Here is a 27,065-nt window from a genome sequence, read left to right as displayed (position 1 = left end):
GTCTTCCCTAATCTGTTTGCCTCCAAAGCTTAGGTTTTTTTTAACTGTCCCGTTCTGCCTCTGTGGGTCGTGTTGAGTGGCCTATGCTTTGTACGGGGACTGAATGGCTGAGGGGACTCTGACCCTGCCCTCTGGGAGCTTTGGGTCTGGCGGCCAGGTATTTGAGGGCTGGACAAGTGATCCCAGTAGAGGAAGTATCACTAATTTGTGGTCTGTGGTATAGATTGTTCTAGGTATCTGCCCTTTTGCCCATCTTCGGCTAATATTTGCTTTTCTTGGGGAGTTTAACCAAAGAATGATAGGGGGGAAAGGTTTGTAATAATCCCCTAGGCATTCATTCATCTGTGCTGGGTCCCCCTGGGGAATCAAGTGAAAGGAATCTTCTCTCAAGGAGTTAACATATATACTGCTAGATCTAGACTATTTGAAGCAATGAAAAACCATATATTATGCTTGGCACTTGTGTACTGAATAGTAAGTGGGTATGGTTTTGACTTGGCTGTAATTTGAAGTAATACTCCAAAAGTATTTCGGTTTTACATCTTCATTTATTTACACCAACGCCGGCTTTTACAACAATCTGGCTTTTGCAAGTTATCACAAGAGATTGGAAATTTTCTCATAACAAAGTTAATTTTCATTCATTTCTAAAGATCTGCCATGAAAAGAATTACACTTAGACTAACTTGGAGTTTAAGGGGCATTAAAATTTGCTTCAGGAAACAAAATGAGGATGGAAGCTGGAACTTCAAAAAGAGTGAGAAATTAACTGTTGCATAAGTGAGTTTGTGGCAAATTTAAATAAATAGGAATTGGAGTAGTATTTGTATTTCTAGCTAGTTTCTCTGTTTTAGAGGTAATTCTATCAAAGGTTTTCCCATTCTTTGAATAAAGCTAAGCATATTCTTTCTTTAAAAAAAAAAAAAAACCACCACAAAACAGAATATCTTAGTAGTAATTATATTTACTTAAATATTATTTCACTGCCTTCTATGGAGGTCACCTGGTATTATTTGTTATGAAGTACTTTTGCTTCTGAATCTTGATTCCTTTCTTGGAAATGTTAACATTATAGAGATTTTTCCAGGGCCCTAACTTTTCATCTCAGCTTCTACCATCTTCACTAACAAAGAAGATTAGCAAGTGATCTGGGAAGTAATTTATTTAGTAAATAGCCTGATAGCCAAGAAGTTCATTACTCTAACAGAATGGGCTGTATTTTTCCAACACACAAGTTGTTCCTGGGGAAGGGGAAGGGTAAATCAGACACTTTTAAGGTTTGCCTAGACACCTGTAGGCCAAAGAGTACGAAGTGTTACATCTGTACCCATAGGATGGGTGCCAGGTATAAAAGTGCCTGATTGGGCCATGTGGAATAGCGGAAGAACCTGCAGGCAGCTTTCCTTGTTTATCCCCCAGTGACTGAATGCCTTTCCTTTCTTATTAAAGATTTTGTTTCTCTTTGTGGTGCTATCAGTTTAAGACCCCAAAGCTACCCTGGGATTGTTATGGCCAGTATCCATTGAGTAGCACCTTCTTCATTTTCAAGATTCGTGGTATTTGGCAAACATGTGTTGAACACCTTCTGTGCATCGGTCACTTTGCTAGGAATTGGGGATAAAGTTTTTTTGTGTGTTTTGTTGTTGTTGTTGTTGTTGTTTTTAAAAGAAATGAATTGGCGAGTCCCTGCAGTTGTCACTCAGTTTCTAGTTCTAGAGACAGACTTTAGGCAGGCTGAGAGGATGCAGTGTGGGGAGAATGGGGGTGGTGGTGAGGATCACAAAAGGCCTTCTGAAATGTTACACTCTGAGCAGTCTAGAGGTTGAGTTGACCTGCCAGGGAAAGCATTCATAAAAGCTTTTACACACATTCCCTTCTCTTTGATTTTTCTTTCTTTTACTCTTCCTCTGGCTGCTTCCTGGTTCCTTCCACCTCCCACCCCAGCCGCTCAGCGTGTCTTTCCCTTACACCCCATTTCTCTCCTGCTCTTCTGTTGTTCTTCAGGACTCTTCCACAGGGGGACTCGCACGCAGCCCCTCCCACAACTAAGAAAGCCAAGCGAGCCAGCGCCCAGAGAGAAAACACATTTCCTCTGTGCTGGATTGGAGACCGTCACTGCTTTTCTCTAGACGTCTTCGCCACAGATTTAATTCAAAGTCATGTTGAAAGGTAGTTCTAGAAATTGTTTGCGGTAGGGGGAGGAACTAGCAAGAGGCAGGAGGAAGTCACTCAGTGAGTCCCCAAGCCCCAGCGCTCACTCTGCTCATAGCGGCAACTACAGCATGGTCAGGAGAAACAGGACTCCTTTATAGATGTCTACATCCCCAGTAAAAGTAACTTCAATAGACATTCAACAGAGATTGAGTTGTGGGTGTGCCAGCAAGGGGCACTAAGGTCGGAGATGTTATAAATACCATTGACTATGCTTTGATATTCTTATTGATTTTTGTTGTTATTCAGTAAAATCGTATTGCTCTCAAGCGAAGGAAATCAAAATGAGGTGACTCCCTCCATTTCTGAAGGTGGCATTTCCCCTTTATCGTCTCTCCAGAGGCGCGCTCGACCTGATTAACTTTACTGGCCTCTGGAGTTGTGCTGTCATTGTCCTCTAACTCCTCCAGTGAAGATGCTGGCAGATGACAGAGCCCGTGTGGTGTGGGTGAGAGGCTCTGCATATGGGAAAGGGTGTGGAAACATCAGTTGTTTTTGTATCTGTGATGCCAGCGGGTGCCCTGAATTCGGTAGCTCTCCATCACTGTTTGACCTTGAGGACAGGTGTCCTCCCTTGTCTCCAATTTTCTTGTCTCGTGTTTGTCTTCTCCATAGAAAATGTTGATGCTTGCGTGCCGGCCATCATCGGAGCATCGCTGGTAGAGGTGGCATTTTTGTTGCCAGCACCTGTTCCACTCCCAGGACCCAGGAGCACCCATGTGGTTCATTGTGTAGCCAGGCATCTTGCTTAGGACCTCAGAGCACTCAGCCCACCAGGGTTTGAACTGACTTGTCTCTTATAAGCAGCATAGTAGTCCTGTCCATTTAGTGAACTATGCTAGTGCCAGTGGACAGGCCTCCCTAATGCCTTACACACTCTCTTTGGTCATCTTGACAGAATGTTGTTGGCATCCACCTTGTAATAAATGTGGGTGGTTGAGTTGGAGGGGAGAGGAGCACCATTGGCTACCTCGCATTGGATTCAATGGGTTCATGATTTTTTACCTGAAGCCCCCTGCTGTGGAGAGCTTGGGCAGGTTTGGCGCTCCATGTCCTAGGGCGCTGCCATCCATCGGTTCTCCTGGTCATTGCCGCTACCCAAAACATGTCTTGTTGGTGAGCCCATTTCCTGCATGCAAAGCCAGAGCCACCAGCCAGGAGTCAGCCAATGTTTAAAAAATGATGCAAGTCTGGCTGCTGCACTTCCTGTCTCAGAGATTGATGATCTTTGGCTGTTCTGCTGAGGTCATTGTACATCTGGTTTGGGGAGAGTCTAACAAGGAAGGGGACTAGTCAATCTAGCAGGAACCCATTACGCCATGAATGATGAAGGGTGTGCTCCTGTTTTATTCCTATCTGAGTTGTTTGCTTCATCCGGGAAAACAAATGGTCGTGTCACCTTATAGAGAATTTCACTTTCTCTTTGACATACAAATAAACAGCCTCCCACGTTTCATTTATTTTTGCTACTGGTGGAAGTGTTCATTAAAAAAAAACCCTCACATTGTTATGTTCTTTTCCTATAGCATGACCTTCACTATGGGGTACGCAAGGGAAACCAAAAAAAAATGTATATTTTTAAAGAAATGAAGGATCTTTCACTACAAATGCCCCCAGAAACCCAGGTCCATTAAAGCAAGATGGATGAAATGATGACAAAAACTAGCAGCAGAGAGGAGGATATGAGCCTTATCTTAAACTGAGTCTTCATTTTATTTCCTGTAATACGTCTTGGAGATGAGAATTCGACTTTTACTAATTCATTAAAGTAAAGCATTAAAGTGTCCCTTTCCTTCCCTCTTGTCATCTTCATCTGGCAGAACGTTCCCAGTAATGGGCACGTTTATTTGTTTCCACTAAAACCCTGTGTTCAGCTTCTGGCATATAAGATATGTGTGAGGTGTTGGTTGTTAGCAGGTGATAGATGCTGGCTAATTTGGATTTTCCCAGGGCTGAATCCTAATTGGCCACTTTATGGGCTCTGGTCCCCAGTAATGTATACACTTCCTATTTATATTCCTTGACACTCAGGCTGTTGGAGCCCAGCAAAGAGACTGCTGCTGTGTTTGTGACCTTCCCATTGCTAGCCAGTATTGATTTGTGGTCAGCCAAACCTGATTTGAGCAGTGGGTTTGCAGGCCCATGTCTTGGGGGTATGTGGATGTGTGGCAGTGGAGGGTAGAGATTCGGAGATCTTGGCATTCTGTTGCTAGGTTACTGAACCCTGAATTTTTGAATCCTGAACATGTATTTGTGTTCCAGAATTGTATTTCTGGTTGAAAGCAGCTGCTGGGTATATTTTGGGGAGGAGCACTATGAGATATAGCATAAATATAATGAACTAGCTAGAAACAGTACATCAAAAAATAATTATAAGGAAATGTTTATGGCAGACTAAGAAAACGAAATTGACTCTCTCTCTTCCTCGGTCTGCAACACTGGGAGAATCGTTTTGTTCACAGGCAAGGAGTTGTTGGGCAGCGTTTTTGGGGCCATGATGGTAACTCAGTCATGAACTTGACCTTGTAATAAAAGTTAACTGATGCAATTGTGGATGCTGCAGCCACTCCTTCCCCCTTCTCCCCCCAGTAGGTATAGAGGTAGGGGTGTCAGTATTGGGTATTGGGTTTTCTTTCTCTTTTCATTCCTTTTCTTCTATATTTTCTCTTCTATTCATAATTTTGTATTCAATGGACAAAAGTTTCTATTTAAAAGTAACATTAGTTCAGAGAGTAATTGTACCAAATTATGGTGTAATTACGCTTTCAACATTTGACCTTTTAAACAGTCTCTAATAATTTGAAATTTTCAATAGCACTTTTGGAAAAAGTTACTTTTTCATAATTTCCATAGTTCTCTCAGCCTGCACACTTTTGCTTTCTAGCCAACATACTGGGTAACAAATATTTATACTCTTTTCCTACTTTCTGCCAAGAATTGTGCAGGATCAAAGACATCAAAAGCATGACTTGCCTTGAAAAATTCATAAATGAATTAGGACACCAAGACAAAAATGCACAAAAGTTAATAATATAAAACAGTGGTACAGGTGATGTACCAAGACTGTGTATATGATTATTTCCTAAATGAGCGGTAAATGCTGACTTCAGGAAGAGGGGATTCCCACAGGCCAGGTTAGACTGAGATGGGAAGACACGTAGCAACAAGTACATATGGACACATGCTGATGAGTTTGTAGAAGGGAAAATCTGTGTGGCTTGGGGCAAGGTTTTGTAGAGGTGATACGATTTGTTCTGAACCTTGAAGGATGGGTAGAATTTGAATACCACAGATTAATGGGGAGCACTTCCTATTTAAGGTACAACTGAGCAAAGGCACTTACTAGTAGGGTTAGAATATGAACACTGTCCAGGGGTTAGTAGATAGCGACTGGACTAGCTAGAGTGCTGCACCTGTTAACAGCTGGGCGAGATTGGAGATGTAGATGGAAAGTCTTGATTCCCATGAGGAGTTCATACTTTCTTCAAGAGGCATTCATTTTTTATTTATTTATTGAGCACATACTTTGAGCTAAGCATTGTTAGAAGCTGGGGATACAATAGGGAATAAGAAACATAGAGTCTGTGTCTCTCAAGGAGTTTCTATTCTAGATTTGTGGAAGAGGTAGACAGGCAGTTAGGGAATTAAGAATCCTGTACTATATGAGGGCTAGGAAGAGGAATTATCAGGCTCACGGGGCCCTTTTAGGAGGGACAACCCACACAAAGTAGAAGTTAGCCAGGCAAAGGTGAGGAAGGAGAGCTGTCTAGGCAGGGAAGGTAGCAGGTGCAGAGGTAGGAAGACCATGCCAGCCCACTGCTTGCTATTCTGCACAGGTTTATTGAGTTCCCACTCTCTGCCTAGGCACCCAACATAGGAGCGGAGACAAATACAAGAGATGGTTTCTTCCCTCAAAGCACTTAGTATCTATAGAGGGATGTCTAAGAAATACCAGATAACGAACTCTATAAGCAAGGGTTCAGGAAAGACAGAATAGGGAAGGAAAGAGCAGGATAGTGTGAAGGCTGCTTCCTGGAAGGCTTAATCGGTAGAGAGGTGAGCATGTGAGCGGAACATTGAAGGAGAAGGGTGGTCTGTGAGACCACCTGATGTGATGAAGAGGATACTAGTTACCTTAAGGCAGTAGGAAGAGGTGACAGTTAGTGGTCAATGGGTCTGGGACCTGGCAGGTCCTGAGTTAGTCACCTAAACTCCCTGGCCTTCAGTATTCTCATTTGTAACATTAAGAACCTTGACCTCAGTGGTCTCTGAGGACATGTCGAGCTTGAAAGTCCCGGAGGCATTAGTGAGCCCTGGAGGACCTGGGGCTATAGGAAGGAGATAGAATTAGTGCATTAGAAATCATAATTTGTCTTTGTTCTAGAAAATTCACGGGATAATTACTAACTTATGAGAAGTATGATTTTTTCCTAAAATTGTTAATCATGTTCTGATGCTTTTAAACCTACCAGTAGGACTATCCTGATGTCCATTGGAGCAATGCCAAGTGAGATTTTCCTTTCTCAAAAAATCTAAACTCCCAAAGAAATATGTCCTAGAAGAGGCGGATGAACAAGTGAGAGGTTTAGAGGCTGGGCCCAGGAAGTAATCTACAAATCCAAATTTTAATTTGGATTTTAAAAATTCTTTAAAAGTTTCAGGGAGATCTTGGAATTAGAAAATGTTTGCAGTTCGCTTCCCAGGGTGGTAATGACAGTGATGTAAGAGAGGCGATGGTGCGGGTGACACCCTCCCAGATACAGGAATACTAAGCAGCTTGCCAGATGTGCCTTTCTCACATTCAGGACCAAAGCTGTCTCAACCTGGCCACACTCTGGAGGTCCCCCAGACATGACAGCTGGGCAGAATAGAATGTGGTCGAGTCCTAAATGTTATAGAATATGGCGTGCCTTCCTCCAAGAAAAGGGTTTATCATCAAGCCATGCATCTAGTTCTCTAGTCAGAGGACGACTTGCAGCTTCCACGTGTTAGACTGGGACTGAATATGGGTCTGTTGGACGGTTCACACCAACAGGGCCGGCTGATGGGTCTGGATGCTCAATTGCGCCCTCCTGTTGGTGGGCTCCGGTCCTGTTGCTGCTGCCCAAGCCCTCCAGTCCTCCCAAGCTGTCATTCTAGGCTCAGTCTCTCAGTACATCTGCTAGGAAGGAACACCACGTTCACTAATTATACTACTTCAGATGGGGAACATTGGGCTGGTGATTTACAATAATTATTTCAGAGTAGACTACAGATGTTGGCAACGTTTATGAGGTCATGCTAGCTCATAACCTATAACCCCGTAATGTTCTTTAATAGCTTTTCCGTGGCTGAAGAAGAGCATCAAGACTAGGGAAGAGCTGCTTGTCCTCCCTTTTATGTTTTTGTTACCTCAGACCGTGCTAGACACTGCTGAGATGTGGTGGGTGCTGCAGGAAGGCAGCGCCATGCGTGAGCGCGTCAGGGCAAGAGAGCATCTCCTGGTACGTTAGAAAGGAGAGGCCATTATTCAGCCGACTTTGCTTTGTCCTCCTGGGTCTCTTCTCTCAGCTCCTTGCTTTTGTTTTCTGTAAGTAGATGATTGCACAGAATGTGCTTTTGGCCTAGCTCTACAAGATCGATGAAGCTGCCGAAAGCCTTGTGCGTTTCTTGAGAGCAGCATGAAAACTGAGGTGCCTTTTGTGTTGTTGGGTTTTTGTGTGTGTGTGTGTGTGTGTTTTAAACTCAGTAGGCTAAAGGGGCATTGATTTATTCTATCCGGAAATGATATTTATAGTTTCAATTTGTTTGGTTTTCTAAGGACATCATTCTTAAATAGTTCTTTGTCTCGAAGAGCTGATCAAATATTTAAATTTCAGCAAAAACAAACAAATAAACAAAAAACATACAAGCCAAAAAACGCCTTCATTTTCCAGGAAGGGTGAGTTTTAGAAGCACCGCTAAACATCCCTAGATTCTAATTGAAAGTCAGGAAATGTACATCCATTTTGGAGTCTCTGGTCCCTAATGGAATGTTGAGAGCTAAATAAGTCTCCCTATCCCCCAGAATGATTATTGAAATAAATAAAAGTGTAATTATCTGGGGAAGATTAGAGCCAACAGTGTAAGTGCCAAAAGCTTTCAAAATTGCATTAGACTAGTATAATATTACATATTATTCTCTTCCTAGCTTTTTAAATCACATATTGTATACAATTTTAAAGTATCTATGATGGCTCAGATGAACATCTTTCACTGTAGTCACTGGTGAGGCACTCAAGAAATTAGTGTCCATGCAGGTGACCTAGGGCATGGTGTGAGGAGAGCACCCTTTCTTAAAAGCCCCCAACATTTCTTTGTGAGAGGAGCTTTATAAGAGAATTCATTCACTCAACATCTATTGCAGACCTACTGTGTGCCTGACCTGTGCCAGAGGGAATAGAGAGAATAATAATTAGGGCATGATCGTGACCTTGGAAATCTACCTGGTGGAAAAGACAGACACACAAACACATAATAGCAGGACGATGGGAGCTGCACATTCACTGAAGCTGTGACAAAGCTTGGGAGAGCTCACGGACCTTCAGCTTGTGTACACACAGCAGCCTTTGTCTTCGAAGGCCTGGGAGGTGCCACACAGAGGCTGACCTCCCACCCCCAACACTACAGAAGCACAGGCTGCTCAGGGCTCTCTTTGCAGGGGCTGCACCTGGACCCTGAGCTTCTATTACAGAATGTTCAGTCGCCTGCTTATTTGGGGGCAATTCCTCAGGACCATCAAGATGCCACCATTCACCTCTCATCTCTCTTCCCATCTCTTCTTTCCAGTCTCTTTTGCCTCTGCCCCTCTCTTCTTAAAGTTCATCCCCATCCGACTAAATAATAATGATGATGGTGATGATGATGACAATAACTGTCAGGTGTTAACTGCTTATTGATTGCCAGGTGCTGTCCTAAGCACTTTATGTATTATCAGCTCATCGACTCCTCCTCAAAATTCATGCAGTCTTATCCCATCTTATAAATGAGGACCCAAGGCACTGTGAAGTGAGTAATTGACCCAACGCCACACAGCCCCTTTCCCTCAGAAAACCACAAAATATTGGGTATGGTCTTTGTGTCTTTAGATCTTTTATGGTGTGTGTGTGAGTGTGAGGAAGAAAGAGACACTAAGTCCTTCACCAACAAAAATATTTTACCTTTTTGCTTTCTTTAAGTTTTCAGGCACTTCCAGATCTTGAGCTGTTCTGGATGGCACTCGGAGGTTCCGGAAGACAGAATTCCAGATAGCCAAGGCTTACTCTTAGGGATGCTTATTTGAGGCAGCAGCTCTGCCCAGCAGGCGTGGTGGGCTCACTCAATCATTGGATCATTGTTGACGCCTTCTCAGACCTAGGATAGCGTGGCCAGAGGTAGGGCACAGAGAAAGAGAGAGATCTTAGATCAGAGTTTGCACCAGTCTCTAATGGTGATTTCATTTATTTTAGTCTGGAGGGGGGAAAAGGAGGAAAGGTTATTCGGGTAGGGAAGAAGGACTCATGTTTAGATTTTTGAGGGAAATACTGTTTATCAGTTTCTAGGATTCAGATCTTTTCAAAGTGTTACTACATTACTTTGTTAAAAGTATACAATTCTGAGGCCATTAAATATACCTACACTCAAATAGTAATACCAAAGTCTTCAAATAAAATATAAGCAGACTTTTTTTGGTTTGCAAATGATTCTCACATTTGCTCCTAATGATTAGTTTAGATAATTCATATCTTTTGTGTCTGTTGGTTGTATATATTTTTATCTACCACAGTAAGAAGTTTAAGGCTGAGGTCTGAGCCAGGCCGGTATTAAGCTTAGAGATGGGAATTGAGTAAAAAAATGCTTGGATCCCAGTAGTCTTGTGTAAAGTTGAGGCTCTTGATTGCGCGATGAAAACATTATGCGTGCTTTTCCCATGTGCGCATCAAAGATCAATGGCATTTGACTCTTGTCCTTGGCACATGAAAGTGACACTCACGTTTGCAAGGGGTTTGTCCAACTACAGTTCCGTTGTACTTTATAGTGTTAAAGAGGATCAGTAGCTCGAAAGTGCCATGTCATCTGTTTCACTGTCCTCATCAGTCAATGCTCTCTGAAGGTCTAAGAGTAGCACAGTATGCTGATGTTCTTACATCTCTTGTTGCATAAAATAAAGCTGAGGCAAGCACTAATTTAATTAACTTGAAGTAGCCTACGACTCTCGAGAACATCTCTGATCCTCTTTCCCTGTGATGTGCATTAGTCGTTGGAATTTTATTTTTAATATGTTTTTATTGATTTCAGAGAGAGGAAGGGAGAGGGGGAGAGAGATAGAAACATCAATGATGGGAGAGAATCATCCATTGGCTGCCTCCCACACACCCTCTATTGGGGATCGAGCCTGAAACCCAGGCATGTGCCCTGACCAGGAATTGAACTTTGGGTCGGAGCTCAACCCCTGAGCCACACCAGGAGGTGGGCTGGAATTTTATTTTATTGCTTATGATCTGTTAGCTGTGTCTGAATGCTTAGCCCTTCAAGGGCAGGAATCATATCTGCTCTTCACAATACATTTCAACATGCAGATCACCCAGAATGTTCTTCACGGCTATTCAGGAAGGATCATGACTTCTTTGTTTACATTAAAATCAAATTGTGCTTTTATAGTAATTCACACTTATTCTACTTTCAGTGTCTTGTCACTTCTTGATTTTTGTCTTTCCCTTTCCGTCTGTTTCGCTCATTTTCTCTGGGGCTGCCTATAGGAGTCCTCTGGGCAAACCGATTCCACCCAGTGTTCATGAAAGGCCATGGCTTTGAAAGGTAATGTTTTGCACCTGGCACAGAAAAGTATGCGAAGGAAAATATTACTTTGCGTTTAAAGTGCTTTTCAAAGCATTTCATTATCTACCTGCATTGACAAAACAATTTTTCAAAAGAGGGGAAACTGCTGTTATTATAAGGGTCCTGACAAAGAAATCACAGGGTTTTGTCCCAGCGACAAGGGGAACCAGCAGCGGAGCCATTAAGAGGTCCCTGTCTTGGGTGTCATGAAGCAGAAGGTTTCCCACTGACACAGGTAGACAGCTTCCTGCAGATACTCTTGGAATTCTGAATCCTGAAAGTGGGAAGAAGTCAGAGAACTCAAAGTCCAGGAATATCTGCCATTGGCTTTGATCACTGAGGAGCAGTTCTAGAAACAGCATCATTCTGCATAGGTTCTCCCTGGTGTGGGATGGGTGACTGTAATCAGGACGTCGTGGTTTTCTCTCTTGCCTTTCCAGAAATAGTGCCAGCCATGCATGAACCTGTGTGAGCATATGTGCAGGCAATGCACAAGTAGAGATTGCAGGTGCAAGATAAGGCATCAAACTCTTAAATCCTTAGCTGAAGAACAATTATTTCACACACTTTTTCTAACCAGCTTCCTACAAGAAATAGTTTTAAAATGCATTTAATTTTTATTAATTAAAAGCTGGATAGAAAAGAGGAAATGTTAGAACTAAGCTTTGTTCGTGTGTTTTTTTTGTTTTGTTTTGTTTTTCACTTTATGCATCATTAAAATCAACATCCTTGGGCCAAAACATCACTGGTGATAATCTTTAGGTCTCATAGGAAATGTTTTGGAAAACAAAAACTTGCAAGGATGTCCTAATTGGGTAAGCGTTGAAGCAAAGTTTGTAAATAAATTGGGTTCAGGTAAGAAATGGCCTCTTTGGCCCTGACCGGTTTAGCTCAGTGGATAGATCGTCAGCCTGCGGACTGAAGGGTCCCAGGTTTGATTCCGGTCAGGGGCATGTACCTTGGTTGCGGGCACATCCCCGGTGGGGGGTTCGCAGGGGGCGGCTGATTGATGTTTCTCGCTCTCTATCCCTCTCGCTTCCTCTCTGTCAAAAATCAATCAAAATAAATAAATAAATAAAAGAAATGTCCTCTTTGTAAGGGGTAATTTCATCCTTAGCATCACTTGGCATATTTTCTGGTAGATCATAGAATCGAAGAGAGAGGGTCAGACAGAGGAAGTCCAGCCTTGGTGCCCAGGCAGGCAGGTGACCTGAGCCCACTCCCATTCCAGCGCTCTTGCCACTTGTCACCTTGCCTCCCCATCCCCACCCCTCACTGCCGAAAATCCAGCAGAAATGTATCATCTTGCCTGGGATGTCTTGTTTCTGAGAGACACCTCCATACAGTTATTGTTTGGGGAAGTGAGAGTTTTCCCATAAAGAAAGCAGAAGCCACACTTCCCGTTTCTTTGGGGATAATAGCATATTGTTGATTGTCACGCCACCGAAAGAGTGTGAGGCGAGGAACGAATATCTCCTCTGATGCCAGCAATTGCTTATACCAGGAAGGCCTGACTTTCCCAGATTATTCTCATGTCACATGTGGCGTCTCTTCATGTGTTATTTTTAATGTGCACAGCGGAGTGTGAAATGGGGGGACAGTAGCCCTAGGATACAAGAGCTTCATGACTAGACATCACTTTAGGCTGCTGTCCTTCCTCCCAGCGGGCGCTGTATTAACACTCATTTGAGTGAAGCAGAACAGATGGGCAAACAGGCTGATTAGTTATTTATACATATATTTGTTTCTCTATGGAACTAGATGTTGACTCTTTCTTCAATAAAAGAAAGCAGTCTTCAGATATCGCCTTATCTTGATTTCCCTTTTTAATCAGGGGAAGAAAGGGGTACTTTGTTCCTGATCTATTAATAATGTGGCTGTCTCTTTTCCTCTTTTTTTAAAAAAAAAAATTTAAATTCTTTATTGTTTAAAGTATTACATGAGTCTCCTTTTTCCCTCATTGACCTCTCCCCAGCCACTCCCACCCCCCAGCACATGCCCTCACCCTCCCTACTGTCTGTGTCCATTGGTTATGCTGATATGCATGCATACAAGTCCTTTGGTTGATTTCTTATCCCCTCACCCCCTGCCTTCCCTCATAGGTGGGACAATCTGTTCGATGCTTCTATGTCTCTGGTTCTATTTCTGTTCATCAGTTTATGTTCATTATATTCCACAAATGAGTGAGATCATGTGATACTTATCTTTGTCTGACTGGCTTATTTTGCTTAGCATAATGCTCTCCAGTTCCATACATGCTGTTGCAAATGGTAAGAATTCCTTCTTTTTTACAGCAACATAGTATTCCATTATGTAGATGTACCACAGTTTTTTAATAATCCACTCATCGGCTGATGGGCACTTAGGCTGTTTCCAGATCTTAGCTATGGTAAATTGTGCTGCTATGAACATAAGGGTGCATATATCCTTTCTGATTGGTATTTCTGTTTTCTTGGGATATAGTCCTAGAAGTGGGATCACTGGGTCAAATGGGAGTTCCATTTTTAGATTTTTGAGGAAACTCCATACTGTTCTCCACAGTGGCTGCACCAGTCTGCATCCCCACCAGCAGTGCACGAGGGTTCCTTTTTCTCTGCATCCTTGCCAGCACAGCACTTGTCGTTTGTTGATTTGTTGATGATAGCCATTCTGAGGGGTGTGAGATGGTACTGCACTGTCATTTTGATTTGCATCTCTCAGATGATTAGTGACTTTGAGTGTCTCTTTTCCTTAACTGCTGACTTCACAGCTTTCAGGGTGCCCATTGCAATCAGAATTTGATTTTTCTTCAGTCCTCTAAGCTGCATGTGGTAAATTCATATTCTTTCTGGCCTAGGATTTCTTTATGGAGTTTACCACTTGTTAATTCATTTTTTAGAAGTATCTTTCTTGACAAGGAAACTGTTTGTAATATTTTGGCTTTTCTATCCAAAATGAAAAAGTCCCTGAATGATTGTTGGAAAGTGAAATTATACATCATATTATGTAAATATGAATATTTTCCCATGGATTTTTTTTTTTTAAATAGGGTCAGGTATCTTTGATTTTTCTAAGAACAGATGTTGCTTATTTTTTTTTCTTCCCAATTTCATAAAAGTCGTTTTTTTTGATAAAACTATTCCTTCAGTTCAAAACATTAAGGTAAAGGAAAAAGCCATCAGCAATTCCACTTCTGGGCGTATATACAAAGGTAAGGACACCACTACTTGGAAGAGAGAGCTGCACTCCCATGGTCATTGCAGTACCATTCACAGTAGCCAAGGTATGGATACAACCGAAGTGTCCATCAGCAGGTCAATGAATCAAGAAAATGTCATATATTTCCTTACAAGGAAAGAAATACTGCCATTTGCAACAACATGGATAAACCCTGAGGGCATAATGCTAAGTAAAATAAAAGCCAAACAAACGCTGTATGGTTGCATAATATCACGTTAGTCCAACTCCTAGAAACAGAAAGTAGAGAGTGGTGGTTGCCAGAGGCTGGGGGTGGGGATGGCGGATAAGGAGGGGCTGGTAAAAAGGTACAAACTTTGTACCCTTTGAATTAGAAGATAAATAACGTCTGAAGATCTAATGTATATAAATATAATGTGGTGCCTATATGATAATACTGTTTTATATAATTGAAATTTGCTAAGAGAGTAGAACTTGTGCTCTCACCAAAAGAAAAAAAAAAGTGTACATGTGTGAATATGGAACGTCTTATTCCATGGGACAGGTTATGTAGCCATACAACCATTTGGGGACACTTGTACACAAAGCCATGGGCGGTTCATTAGACCCCACGGTTTTAGAGGAGCTGACGGATCCTATCATGTAGATTATTTAGTTTTAAAAAAATCATCGTCATTGGGGCTTGGTATTCGAAGCTTCCATCAGACATCAAAGAGATGTTCCAGTTTAATTCTCATGCTGCGATCTGTGAGTTCAGAAATAGCATGGTGTTCATAACAATATGTGAAAACGAGACTCTCAGATCTGCCCAGCGTTGTGGTCTCTGCATGCACCGTTAGACTTACCTCGCTAAGTGGCGTGATTTCAGGAAGGTAGATGAATGGAGGGGGTGGGGGTTGGGAGAGAAAGGCTGAGCAAAGCTAATGGAAAAAATGGAAGATAAAAAAATTATGCTAGTGTTTATGTGAAGGATAGTACAAACCGAGGGGAAATGTTTTTGCGCAGATTACTGGAGCAGTCATTGTAGGGGTACATTTTTTAAGATCTGTTCAATTTGAGGTCTTGATTGGACTGAGGTCAAGTAAGAGAGTTTTCAGTAGAAATGAAACTTTGACTACATCAGGCTATAAAAGATGAAGTTCAGGGGTGTTCTAGTGTTTCCATCCTTCCTTCCTTCCTTCCTTCCTCCCTCCCTCCCTCCCTCCCTCCCTCCCTCCCTGGTCAAGTCTCAAACCAGGAACCCTACCTCCTTTACATTCCTTCTCCCAAGGCTGAATCAGGTGCCCTGGGGCGAACTCCCCTGTCATCCTGTGTTTAACCTGCAATACGTGTACCAACCACATTGCTGTAAAACTGGTCTTTCTGAAATCAGTCAACCAATGGGTCCAGGCTGCCTGTCACCACCTGAGCCAATTAAGCAGAGACAGTGTTGAGTCATAATATACAAAGTATGAGTGTTTATTCCAATAATGCCAGCAGGTCATCCACAAAAATCTGCTCTACCCTTCCCCATAAACCAGCTGCTTATATTGGGTAGAAGGACAATGATTACATGGGAAAGTAGGAATTACAGGCATGGGAAGTAGGCAAGGTATAAAGGTTACAGATTACAGGCAATGTGGTTTGGAGAGGGGGCAGGGTCACAGAGGGAGGGTGCCTCGGGGGACAGGATTGTTTCAGCAACCAAGTTATTAATCCAGGCAGTTCTCAGAAAAGGGGGATGGACTGCATTCCGAAGTTAGCTCCCACGTCCCAGGGTGTACAACTCTCAGCCCGGTTACAATGTGCTTTCTCTATACAGAACGGAACCATCATGATTGATATTTCTTATAATGATAGCTCGTCCCCAATATTCTATTTCTTTCCCTAACATTTCTAATGATCTCCTTTCTCTGTTCATATTCTGTGGGGACTGAGAGGAAAACCTTATCCTGGCTTATCCCCAGTACCCACCAAACACATGTCTGTCAGTAGTTTTCAGTCAATATCCGTTGATTAAATGAATGAGTGATTGGATAATTGTTTATGTGCAGAATGCAAATGGCATAGTAAAACACTTTCCCCAGTGATCCATCAGCTTTACGGAGATTTGATGCCTCTCAAATGGCTTTATATCACCTTCAAAATGGGCAAGATATTAATATATAGTTAGATGAAGTGAAATTTAAAAACATCAGTCTTGATATTACCGCTGTAAAATATATAGTGTGTATGTTTTGAAAACAAAATCTACACCTATTTATGATTTGGAGAGTGCTCCTATTGAGCAATAGTGTTTGTGTTTTAAAACATAATACATGGGAACATCCTGAGTGATCACTTGAATTGAATATAAATCCCATCTAATCTGGATGGTAACATGCCCCTCGCCTCCATGCATGAATAACAGAGAAGGCCTTTAAAAATTATTCTTATACTAGAGGCCCGATGCATGAAATTTGAGCATGGGTAGGGTACCTAGGCCTGGCCGGCAATCAGGGCCGATCTCTGGGGCAACAGGCAGAGCGATCAGGGGGCCCCCGCTGGCACCTGCCTTGGCCAGCTTGGCGCTGCCTGCTCGCTGGCTCCGCCCCCCCACTGCCACTGGTCGCCTCCCTCTGTGGGGAGACTGGTGGGACAATGGGGGGGACCCCCACTGGCACCTGCCTTGGCTGGTGGTCAGTGCACATCATAGTGACCAATTGTTCCCCCGGTCATTCCGCTATTTGGCCTATTTGCATATTAGGCTTTTATTATATAGGATGTTTTATGTTTGTTAGCTTGCTGCCATGAATTTGATTTTCATGTGATTTCAACTTTTTAAGTCAAGTAAGATTTTTGATACAAACACAACTTTAAAACGCTGCACCGTGCTTTTCAGAGGTAGGTAGCAAAGGGTAATTCACATCTGAGATCCTTAGATGTACTTCTTGGACAGCAAATGAGGAAAGAGAGAATCCCAGAGTGGACAACTGTGAATCGTCATGGGATTTCCCCTGTCCTTCGGGAATTTTGTTAGGTTTCCCGCTCTCCCTCCTATTTTCACTTCGTTTATTTGGAAGAGGTGGCAACAGACAGGGAGGCAAGTGAGGTTTCTCCTCTCAAGTCGGGTTGCTCACCTACGTGTGAGGTGGTTTTCCCACATTCCTTTCTAAAAAGGGAGGATTTCATTCTGGGAGCCCACACCTGTGGTCTTCCCTGGTAATGGAGGTGTGGAGGAAGGGGTGCCGCCCTGAGAAGTGCTGGCGGGGAATGCAGAACTGTAGCAGCAGCAGCAGCAGCAGCAGCAGCAATCACAACAACCCTTAGCAGCCACCTGGTTAGGATACCCTCTTCTACCCTTACAACTGAATCCGACTCCTATAGTTCTTCTTGTCTCATATGTCAATGATGTTTCTTTGAAAACCATGATGGATTGACAGAATGGATTTGGACACTACTCATTTAATATCTCTCAAGGTATGCTCAAGTTGGGATCAGAAAGTGTATGGTGACGAAAGGAGATTTGATTTTGGGTGGTGGGCATACAATGCAATATACAGATGACGGATCATTGCATTGTACACTTAAAACCTATATAATTTTATTAACCAGTATACCCCAATACATTTAAAAATAAAGAGACCCCATGTTTTATTATACAAAAATTTGGAATGAGGCTTTCTATATCTTATGACATTTTTCAGTTTATCTTTAAGTTGGATAAAGTTAGCACGGCCTCCTCCAGACCCCCCAAAAAGCGCGCGCGCGTGCGCGCGCGCACACACACACACACACACACACACACACACACAGACTGTGCTCTTCCACATTCTATTTAGTATCTTAGCCCAGGCGGTTCCTTACGTGTGGATGATGCTACCATCTTCTCAGCCTGGCAAATTTCTACCGAACTTTTAAGACCCTACAAAATAGCACTTCCTCTTTTAATCCTGCCTTTGCCCTGTCATCCTTTAATCTCCTTTTTTGAATTCTGCATTGTCATAGATTATTATGAAACCTCTATCGTGGCATTTACTACACTGTATTGTGTGGTTTTTTTAAAATGAATGTGAGCACATGTACCTCATCAAGTCCCTAAACTTTATAGCCCAGCATGACTAGACCATCAAATCAAAATACTGTTTCTTTAATGGCATTATTGCTAAATATAAGAATAGGGATGTGTGTGTGTGTTCCATATAGCTTTAAAACCATGAAAATGTGTTAATACGAGGCTACCTAATAATATAGAAAAATGATAAGCATTGGCTGGGGGCAGGGGGAGAATTTTTATTGTTTGTAAAACTCTACCAACTGTTAATGACTTAATACAACCAGTGATAGAACATAGTCTGAAAACTATGCAAAGACATGGTCAGTGTGGTAGCCGTAGAGTTTACTAGTATATTGAAATTTGCATTTGCTTGGCTCCATTTAAGAACATTACCTTTGTATCTCAGTTCATTTGTTAGATTGATTCAGAATTAACTTGTAGTGTTAGGGTAATTTGAAAAACTCCCTTTGCTGAGATTTTATGGTTGAAATGACTTGATTTCATGACACCGATGGATACATGTCATTCGCTCTCTAGGAAGAGGGGCTCAGGGGGGCAGCAATCTTGTTGGAAGAGGAAGCCTGCAGCTGCGTTTTGGTATCTGTTCTTGGGACTGAGAAGCATCAATTCTTTGTAAAGGAGGCAGGAGAGTGGTGAGAGGAGGGTGCTAATGAAGATTAAGAGCAGTAGCTTGATGCTGCTTTTCCTGCCATGAGCGTGAGGAGGTGAGGGCCTGTATTACGGTGGGATGGATGGAGATGAATGAATGGGTAGATGGTCCAAAGGAAACATCTGTAAGACTGGAGTAAGTCATCTACAATGACAGGTTACGGATAATGAAAGAGTAACATAAATAAAAATGAGCAAGCTGAGCAGAGCAAACCCTGAGAACTTGGGCCATGACCTTGGATGGGGTGGGGGACGGTAAATTCACTTAACCAGGGGATTATCTCCTTTGTCGTTCATCAGAGATCAAATGAAGACACAAGACTCTGAAAGAGATAGACAGCTGCTTTGTTTTCTTCACATTTCTACATTGCTCAGTCCTTAAAACATTCAGCTAGCTAAGCAGAAAATGGACAAAAGTAAATTGAAGTCCTTGCCCTCATCTCCTTCCTTCATTCTACAAAACAATGTCACCTCCGGTCAAATAAAATGCTGAATTATTTGCAGAACCCACCAGGAATGTGTAAACTAGCCCATGGTCCAGGAGGAAGGCCACCTCCTCCTGGCAAAATCTGAGAAGCTGAGGTCAGGCCTGCAGGGCAGGATGGGGAAGAAGAACTTTCTCCAGCCGCCCAAATGATGTGCATCTCATGAGCATGCTTTCCTAACTCTGAAGGCTTCTGATATTCCAGATCATTACCAAACGTGCTTGCCTGTGTCTGCCAAGTCATAGTACTCCCATATTTATTTGAATAAATAAATATGTATCTATATTTTTATCTCCTTAAAGAGTTCAGCCACGTGTGGTATAGGGTCCATGCCTTCTGCTCTTGCTTGCTGAGCAGGGATCAGGTGGGATGGTCCATGTTGCATTGCGTTCTGCAGGGCTCAGTGCCAACCCCAGCACAGTGAGGCCGTGCAGGGATTCTGGTATGTTCCTTGTCCCACAGCACAGCAAGACTCCCAGACATGGGCTTTGTCTCACTCATTCTGATCTAGCTTTTGCTTCTTGCAGGTGCGCACATCTCGACCCACTCAGCAGGAAGGCGGATTTTCTTCGTGTTTAAAGAGAAGAAAAATGTCCCCGTGTCTGTAGAGATGATTTGCAGTTCAGCCCGGCTGAAGCTGAGCGAATGAGACTATGGGCTGTGCCTCCGCCAAGCATGTTGCCACTGTTCAAAATGAAGAGGAAGCCCAGAAAGGGAAAAACTACCAGAACGGAGATGTGTTTGGCGGTGAGTGCCCTTGAACTTTCGTCTTGACCTGTTGATCCAGGCCTTTCACTTTCGAGGGAGTGAATCCTTGTACTGTTATAATGTTATACCATTTGGGGGGTGTTGGGGAAGGGCTGAGATGTGAGAGAAATCAATGCAGATTTCATACATTGGACAATTTTCATTGTAACTCATATGTAGGGGGCTTCGAGGAGGACCATGAGGGTTTTATGCCAAAGCTAGCATTTAAATCAAGTTTTCAATAGGACATAAATAGGTGTATGGGACAGCATCCACAGAGTGTCCTGGCAGAACTATAAGCCTGAAAACAGGTCCAAAAGTGAAGAGAGTGAGGATTAATAAATGAGAGAGTGAAGCGTTTCGAGGGGGAGGTTGTTAATAGAGTTATTCTTTATGTGAATGATAACATTTCTGAGTCACAGATACAAATACAATGAATCGAATAATCATTTTTTGGCCTTTCTATGATGTTTCAAGGTGACTGTAGAACATCTAGTGAGAAGGTCACAAACTGCTGACTTATGGCCACGTCTGGCCTGCAGATACAGGGTGCCCCTCACAAATGTATACACATGCTTTGAATAATTATAAAGACAGTGTTTATTAAAATAGATTTCAATTTCAAAATTGAGCTGTGAGCTGGTAAAGCATGTGGATGGCAGAGTGGGTAGCGTTTCCCCTGCATCAGGCTGTCGCCTCCAGTGACCACGAAGCCTCCCTGGTGGTCAGTTCACTCACTGCCCAGGGACTTTGCCTGCCCGGCCACTTCTAGGCTTTTGAGTTCACCTGACCTTAAGCTTGTTCCTTGGAAGATCAAGTATCGCTCTGATGAAGTATTATCTGTGTGTTAGTACAAAATTCCAGTTAGTACAAGGCAGCTGCAGCAGTTTTTATTGAGTTACTTGATCAGTAATACACACTAGTTGGCATTTATATGGCACTTGTATTCATAAAAGTACCTCTTGATCTCATGTTTGATCAAGAATCTCATTGAAATAATGTTTCCATGCAATCAGCTGAAGTTGCACTACACAGTCATTGTCACACAATTCTACTGCCTTTAGAGCCTCTAGGCTTTGATCCAGGGTAATGGCAGGTTCAGTCCCTGGATGACGAGTTGGGAATGCTTTGGAAGGCCCAATGCTCTGCTTGTGTTGGACGGGTATACATGGGGAGGAGGATTTTGTCTCTTTAAGAAGAAGTACTAGCCCGGCCAGTTTGGGTCAGTGGTTGAGCATTGACCTGTGAACCAGGAGGCCACGGTTCAATTCCCAGTCAGGGTACATGCCCAGGTTGCGGGCTCGATTTCCAGTGTGGGGCATGCAGGAGGCAGCCGATCGATGATTGATGCTCTCTCTCATCATTGATATTTCTGTCTCTCTCTCCCTCTCCCTTCCTCTCTGGAATCAATAACAAATATAAAAATTAAAAAGATAAAAAGAAGTACTAGTTTCCTGGAACAAGTTTGTTTCTAGTGTTGACTGCATAGGCTTTCGAGCTATGGAGAACAGGAACATAGCATCTTAATAAAACTAGAATCTAGATCATTGAAACCACAGTTTCTGGGAAAATGGCTCATTGGAACCTAAACATCCATTTGGTAACTTAGTTACAACTTTTATAGCCGAGAAGACTTTCTATTGTCCAAAAGTACCATTTGTATTTTGCAAATGTTAGTATTTAATAAAGGAGCCTGGTGTTGGGCAATTGTTGCCTCCGGGTCTCAGCGGCATTCAACAGTGAGCACTTCTGTCTCAATCACGAGTTGGTGGGTCAGCTGGAGTGGCTCTGCCCCATGTCTTTCATCTTCCTCCTGGGACCAGGGAGCCAAGGGGGCATGCCCTCCTTTTGCAAAGGGCAAATGCGCAAGGGTGCCTCTTAAGCTTGGCTTAGAGCTGGCACTGGTACCAACATTCAAGTCAAGTCACATGAACAGTTTCAGAGACAAGAGACAGAGAAGTACATCCAACCACAGTGCATTCATGGCAAGGGTGCGGATGTAGAGAAGGGTCCAAACTTGAGGCTGATTATCCAGTGCAGCCTGAGCCTGCCCAGTCTGTGTGGCTCCATGCCGTCCATGCCCATGCCATAAAGTGCAGCTGCGGCCTCTAACTTTTCTGTATCCTCCTAATACTCATATTGAAGTTTTATTCACTCCTGCATTTGTCATCTCGTTATTCTCTCTAGTGAACATTTGCAGGAATACAAGGAGGGAGAGAGCTCCCTAAACCAATCAAGGGACATTTTTCCTTATCCTACAAGGGCCTGGGGGGAGAATTGTCAGAGTCCAGTGTTGCACATCAGTGCCAGTGTCCTGGATACTACTGAACGCTAGTGCTCGAACATCACAAGAGCAGGTCCTATCTGTGTTTCTCCATTGAAATTTGTTTGCAAGCAGTGGAAATGTACAGTAGCCAATATAATCAAAGGTGAATGATAGATCTGGATGGACCACTTTTAACCATTTGATATCTTTTTTTCTTAAAATGTATTTTTATTAATTTCAGAGAGGAGGGCTGAGGGAGCGAGAGAAAGAAACATTAGTGATGAGAGAGAATCCTACAAGCCCCTACTAGGGATCAAGCCCGCAACCCGGGCACATGCCCTGACTGGGAATCGAATTGTGGCCTCCTGGTTCATGGGTCAATGCTCAATCACTGAACCACACCAGCCATGCCCGTTTGATATCTTTTGTCACCCATTGTTTCAGTGTAACAAAGTACCCCAAACTTAGTGGCTTGAAGCGGCACATGAATCTATGGGGTAGCTGGGTTTCATCTGCTGTTTTTGCCTGAGTTCAGTCATGCAGGTACCTCCAGCTAGGAATGCAACTCGGCTCAACGGACCAACCAAGCTCTAGGCCTCCCTGTCCCCTAGACCTCTTTCTGGCTGGGTCGTCCAACTTTTCACATGGGTGTGTGCTTCTAAGAGATAAAGTAGAAGCTGTCAGCATAATGCCTGGGCCTGAAGGTCCAAGAATGTCACTTTTGGCACCAGTCACAAGACCCAGCCAGCGTCAGGGGAGCCCAGGGGCTCTCCATCTCCTGGGTCTGTGCCACAGGGCGGGGAGGAATTGTTGGGGGCCTTCTTTGGAGACTGGTCCCCACACCCATTGAGGGAGGCAACGAGAAGTCCATGACCAGATCATATTCCAACCTGGACAGTTATATTCTGCTTTATACATCACGCATCCTTTTTTTAATGAATAAAGTAGCCTCATTCACTTTTTAAAAGCTAAATGTTTCTAAATGTTTGAAAATGTTATTACCATGTGTTGCTGACGTGTTGACAAAGTCTGTGAAGCGTGGTGTATTTTGGGGCCGGCTCTGGAGTATGTGTGCACACGCACATTCGATCCTGTTCCTAAAGGTGTTAATTTAATTTTGTAGCTTCCAAGGACATGCTGGGGAGCATTGATCAAGCAATGTGTTTTGACAGATGGTAATTTCTGTTTTTATGAAGCAGTTTGATCTCTGTGATATTTTGGTTTATTTGGGAGACTGACCACTCCAGAAGTGTGAGACAGAGTTTACGTAGACTATGCCACCATGAAGGATTGAGTGAGAAGTGGGCGCCTTGATTTCTAGATTTCATAGAATTCAGGTCATCGACGCGGAAATTTACCACTGACATTTACCCAGAGACTTTCTGTCACTTTAAATACCAAAGCATAGCAAGTTTTGGATCTAGAGTTGTGCCTTACATACTGTGGCCCTTTCAGAAGTAAAATCCAGGCCAGGAGCTCATCTCCAGATGGGAATTCCCTTCCCTCATTGGTCAGGGCAGATGTGAAGAATGGCCTGCAGATCTGGGAGGTCATTCAGAGGACAGCTGAGCAGACTGCCAAGACCAGTTTGCATAAAATAAGTGACCAGCAGGTTCACGTTATCATAAACGAGTTAAGCAACTTCTAAGGAAAGCCAGGTGCTTACTGGATTTCTTTCAGCAGTCATCCACTTTGTCTATTAAAGTAGGTGCATAGAACAGGTTTGGGAAATGAATATATCAAACCTGAGGTCACTATCTCTTCTGAGCTCCTCCCGACGAGGGGAAAACTCGTTAGTTCTGTTGACTTTCCTATTTGCATGAGGGTTACCAGTCCAGAAAAGGCTTTCAACCTGAGGACGTTGTCCCTTCCAGTTCCCAGATCCTATGAATCTCAGCTTTCTCTCGGCATCAGTTTTCCTGCCACTACCAGAATTTAGGTTGGGGTAGCCTGTACCCCAGAATAGTTCAGTGTCCTCTCGCCTGATCTCCATGAACCCCCTTTATTGTGTATTTGTTCTTTGCTTGTTTTTAAATGTCCATTTCTTGCACTATGTCAGGTTGTGTCCGATTTTCAAAAGTACACCCGTGTCGTGTCAGTGCTCCTGCTCCAGAACTTTCTATTGCCCCTACTTCTCAGCTGGTGAAATCCTAAATCCTCAGTGAACATGGAAATGGCTCACGCCTACCTTTGCAGCCTCGTTTCATACTCTGTCCGTCATGTTCCCTGTCCTCCAGCCAGACTAACAGCTCACCTGCGTCCTCATCGCACACTCCCTGTCCTCCAGGCCCCCCACTGCACCATCACCTCTGCTTGGCCTGGTCCCTGGCTCCTGCCTTCAGCTCCTTAAGTCCTGCTCTTTTCCCGAACTACACCTAAACTTGCATGAAACTTTCCTAACACCTTCACAAAGTTCTCTCCTTCCTACTGTACTTACACACTTGGTTTATTTGTTTATATGTCTGATCTTCCATTGTGTGTTTATATGTGTCATCTCTGTTAGGAGCTGGTGAGGCCCCCGAAGGCAGGGACTGTATGGTCCTGCGAGGACACAGGCTTCCCAGGATGCCAGCAGCTGGAGGCAGAGCGATCAGGTTGGGCCCTGACCATGTCAGTTCCCCCGTATGACCAGGTGGCCTTGATTGGTGCTGAGTTTGGTTTAAGGACCAAGAGAGTCTAATGTTTATAAGTACTACTCCCTGAAGTAGAAGTGCTTAGAACACTATAGAAATTTCTTCTGGGATCGTGGTGTAAAACTGAGCATAAAAGAGCAGCAGTGAAGCAAGAATTTGGCTGATTTCGTTCACTTGGGCTCTATATTGCTGCGTGACTTCGGTTCTGTTCTGATCTTTGGCTACATAAATTAAGAACATGTAACAGGTGAGTGTGTGTGTGTGTGTGTGTGTGTGTGATGTCATGCCAAACTGTTACTCATCTGAAATACTGTAGAGACCAACTTCACAGGTGATAGTGAAGATTAAATGAGAAAATTTATCAAATTCAAATATGTTAGATTCCAGATTCCAAGTAGCTGGAGGCAAAGTAATAAGTCACTGTTTTTTTCCTATAATAATTTCTGTGTACAGTGGAGATTAATTCGTCTGTTTGTGTTTATGAGACAGTAACAGGGAAAATAATATTTAACTCTGTGCCATTCAATACTGTAGCCACTAGTCACATGTGACTGTTGAGCACATGAAATATAACTAGTCCTAAGTGAGGTATGTTGTCCGTGTGAGGTATACACAGCATTTTGAGGACTTAGTATGAAGAAAAGAATATAAAATAGCTTATTAATAATTTTTTAAAATATATTTTTATTGATTTCAGAGAGGAAAGGAGAGGGAGAGAGATAGAAACATCAATGAGAGAAAAATCATTGATCGACTGCCTCTTGCACGCCCCCTACTGGGGATCGAGCCTGCAACCAAGGTATATGCCCCTGACCTGAATCGAACCTGCGATCCTTCAGTCCAACACTCTATCCACTGAGCCACTCGGGCTAGGGCATTTATTATTAATTTTTGTGTTACATGTTGAAATGATATTTTGAACATATTGGGTTAAATGTAACATTTTAAAAATTAACTTCACCAGTTTCTTTTTAACTTAATGTGGCTACTAGAAATCCTCCAAGTGCATGTGTAATTCACATTCCATTTGTACTGAGTAGTGCTGGTTTAAGTCACTGAAAGGCCGTGGTGGTGTTTAGAACTTCTTTTCAGGTTTCAGTTTGGGAGTTTACTTCGTACTGAATCGAAGAGAAAAGGGGTGGGGCTGAGGCAGCTGCCCCCGTTTTCTGCTTTGACACTGCAGAGGTGGGAGGTGCGCTCGGCTGGGAGGAGGGTTTCGGGTGCCCAGAACCATCAGAGAGGCCGAGATTTGCAGCTGGGCAGATGAGGAGGAGCACACTAAGTCTGGCTCATCTCTCTGCGCTGATTCGTGATGGTCCTTAGCTGCCTCCAACGTAACTTTTGTGCTGGCCTGGGTGGTTTCTGTTGACTTCTGGTAGTGTGATTTCCCAGAGGTCAGCGAGGAAATCGTCCCCCACCCATTTTGTTTCCACTGAGTCTGAAGAAGAACCGTAAGGGCAGGAGACGTGTTTGATGGGTTTGTGCAGAAACCAGCTTCTGTTCTGTGCGAGGTGTGTGAATATGTGTTATCTTTCAATCAAAAGACTAGTTTGACTCATACTTTACAGTTTGTAAGGCCTTTTTCTATGTGATTATCATTATTTTCCCCGCTTGATACAAAAGGAAACTGAAGCTAAGAGCCATGCCGGTACAGTGAACTAAAGAAGTGGGACTGGTCCAGCCAGCATGGCTCAGTGTTGGAGCGTTGACCAATGAACCAGGAGGTCACAGTTCAGTTCCCAGTCAGGGCACATGCCCGGGTTGTGGGCTCAATCCCCAGTGTGGGGCGTGCAGGAGGCAGCCAATTAATGATTCTCTCTCATCGTTGATGTTTCTATCTCTCTCTCCTCCCTTCCTCTCTGAAATCAATAAAAAAAAATTTTTTTCTTTTTTAAAGAAATGGGACTGTGGCTGGAATTGAGGATGCTGACTTAAAAAAAAAATTTTTTTCCCCCAGTTAGAGTTGACATTCAATGTTATGTTAGTTGTAGGTTTATAACATAGTGATTCGGTACTTATATTAACAG

General features: G+C 43.2%; 1 protein-coding gene across 2 annotated transcripts in view; it reads left to right on the top strand.

The window, feature by feature from the left end:
- C18H1orf21 (chromosome 18 C1orf21 homolog) overlaps window positions 1-27,065 on the top strand; it is a 175,821-nt gene that overhangs the window by 50,562 nt on the left and 98,194 nt on the right. For both annotated transcript variants that reach the window (XM_059674294.1, XM_059674295.1), the window contains exon 2: window positions 19,920-20,139. In XM_059674294.1, the coding sequence (XP_059530277.1) occupies window positions 20,046-20,139 (94 nt within the window). In that variant the 5' untranslated portion in view covers window positions 19,920-20,045. The remainder of the gene's footprint in view (window positions 1-19,919; window positions 20,140-27,065) is intronic.

Source organism: Myotis daubentonii, chromosome 18 (genome assembly GCF_963259705.1).
Source record: "Myotis daubentonii chromosome 18, mMyoDau2.1, whole genome shotgun sequence".
Lineage (NCBI taxonomy): Eukaryota > Metazoa > Chordata > Mammalia > Chiroptera > Vespertilionidae > Myotis > Myotis daubentonii.
Note: the sequence above shows the minus strand (reverse complement) of the source record. Positions and strands in the feature narration are given on the sequence as shown.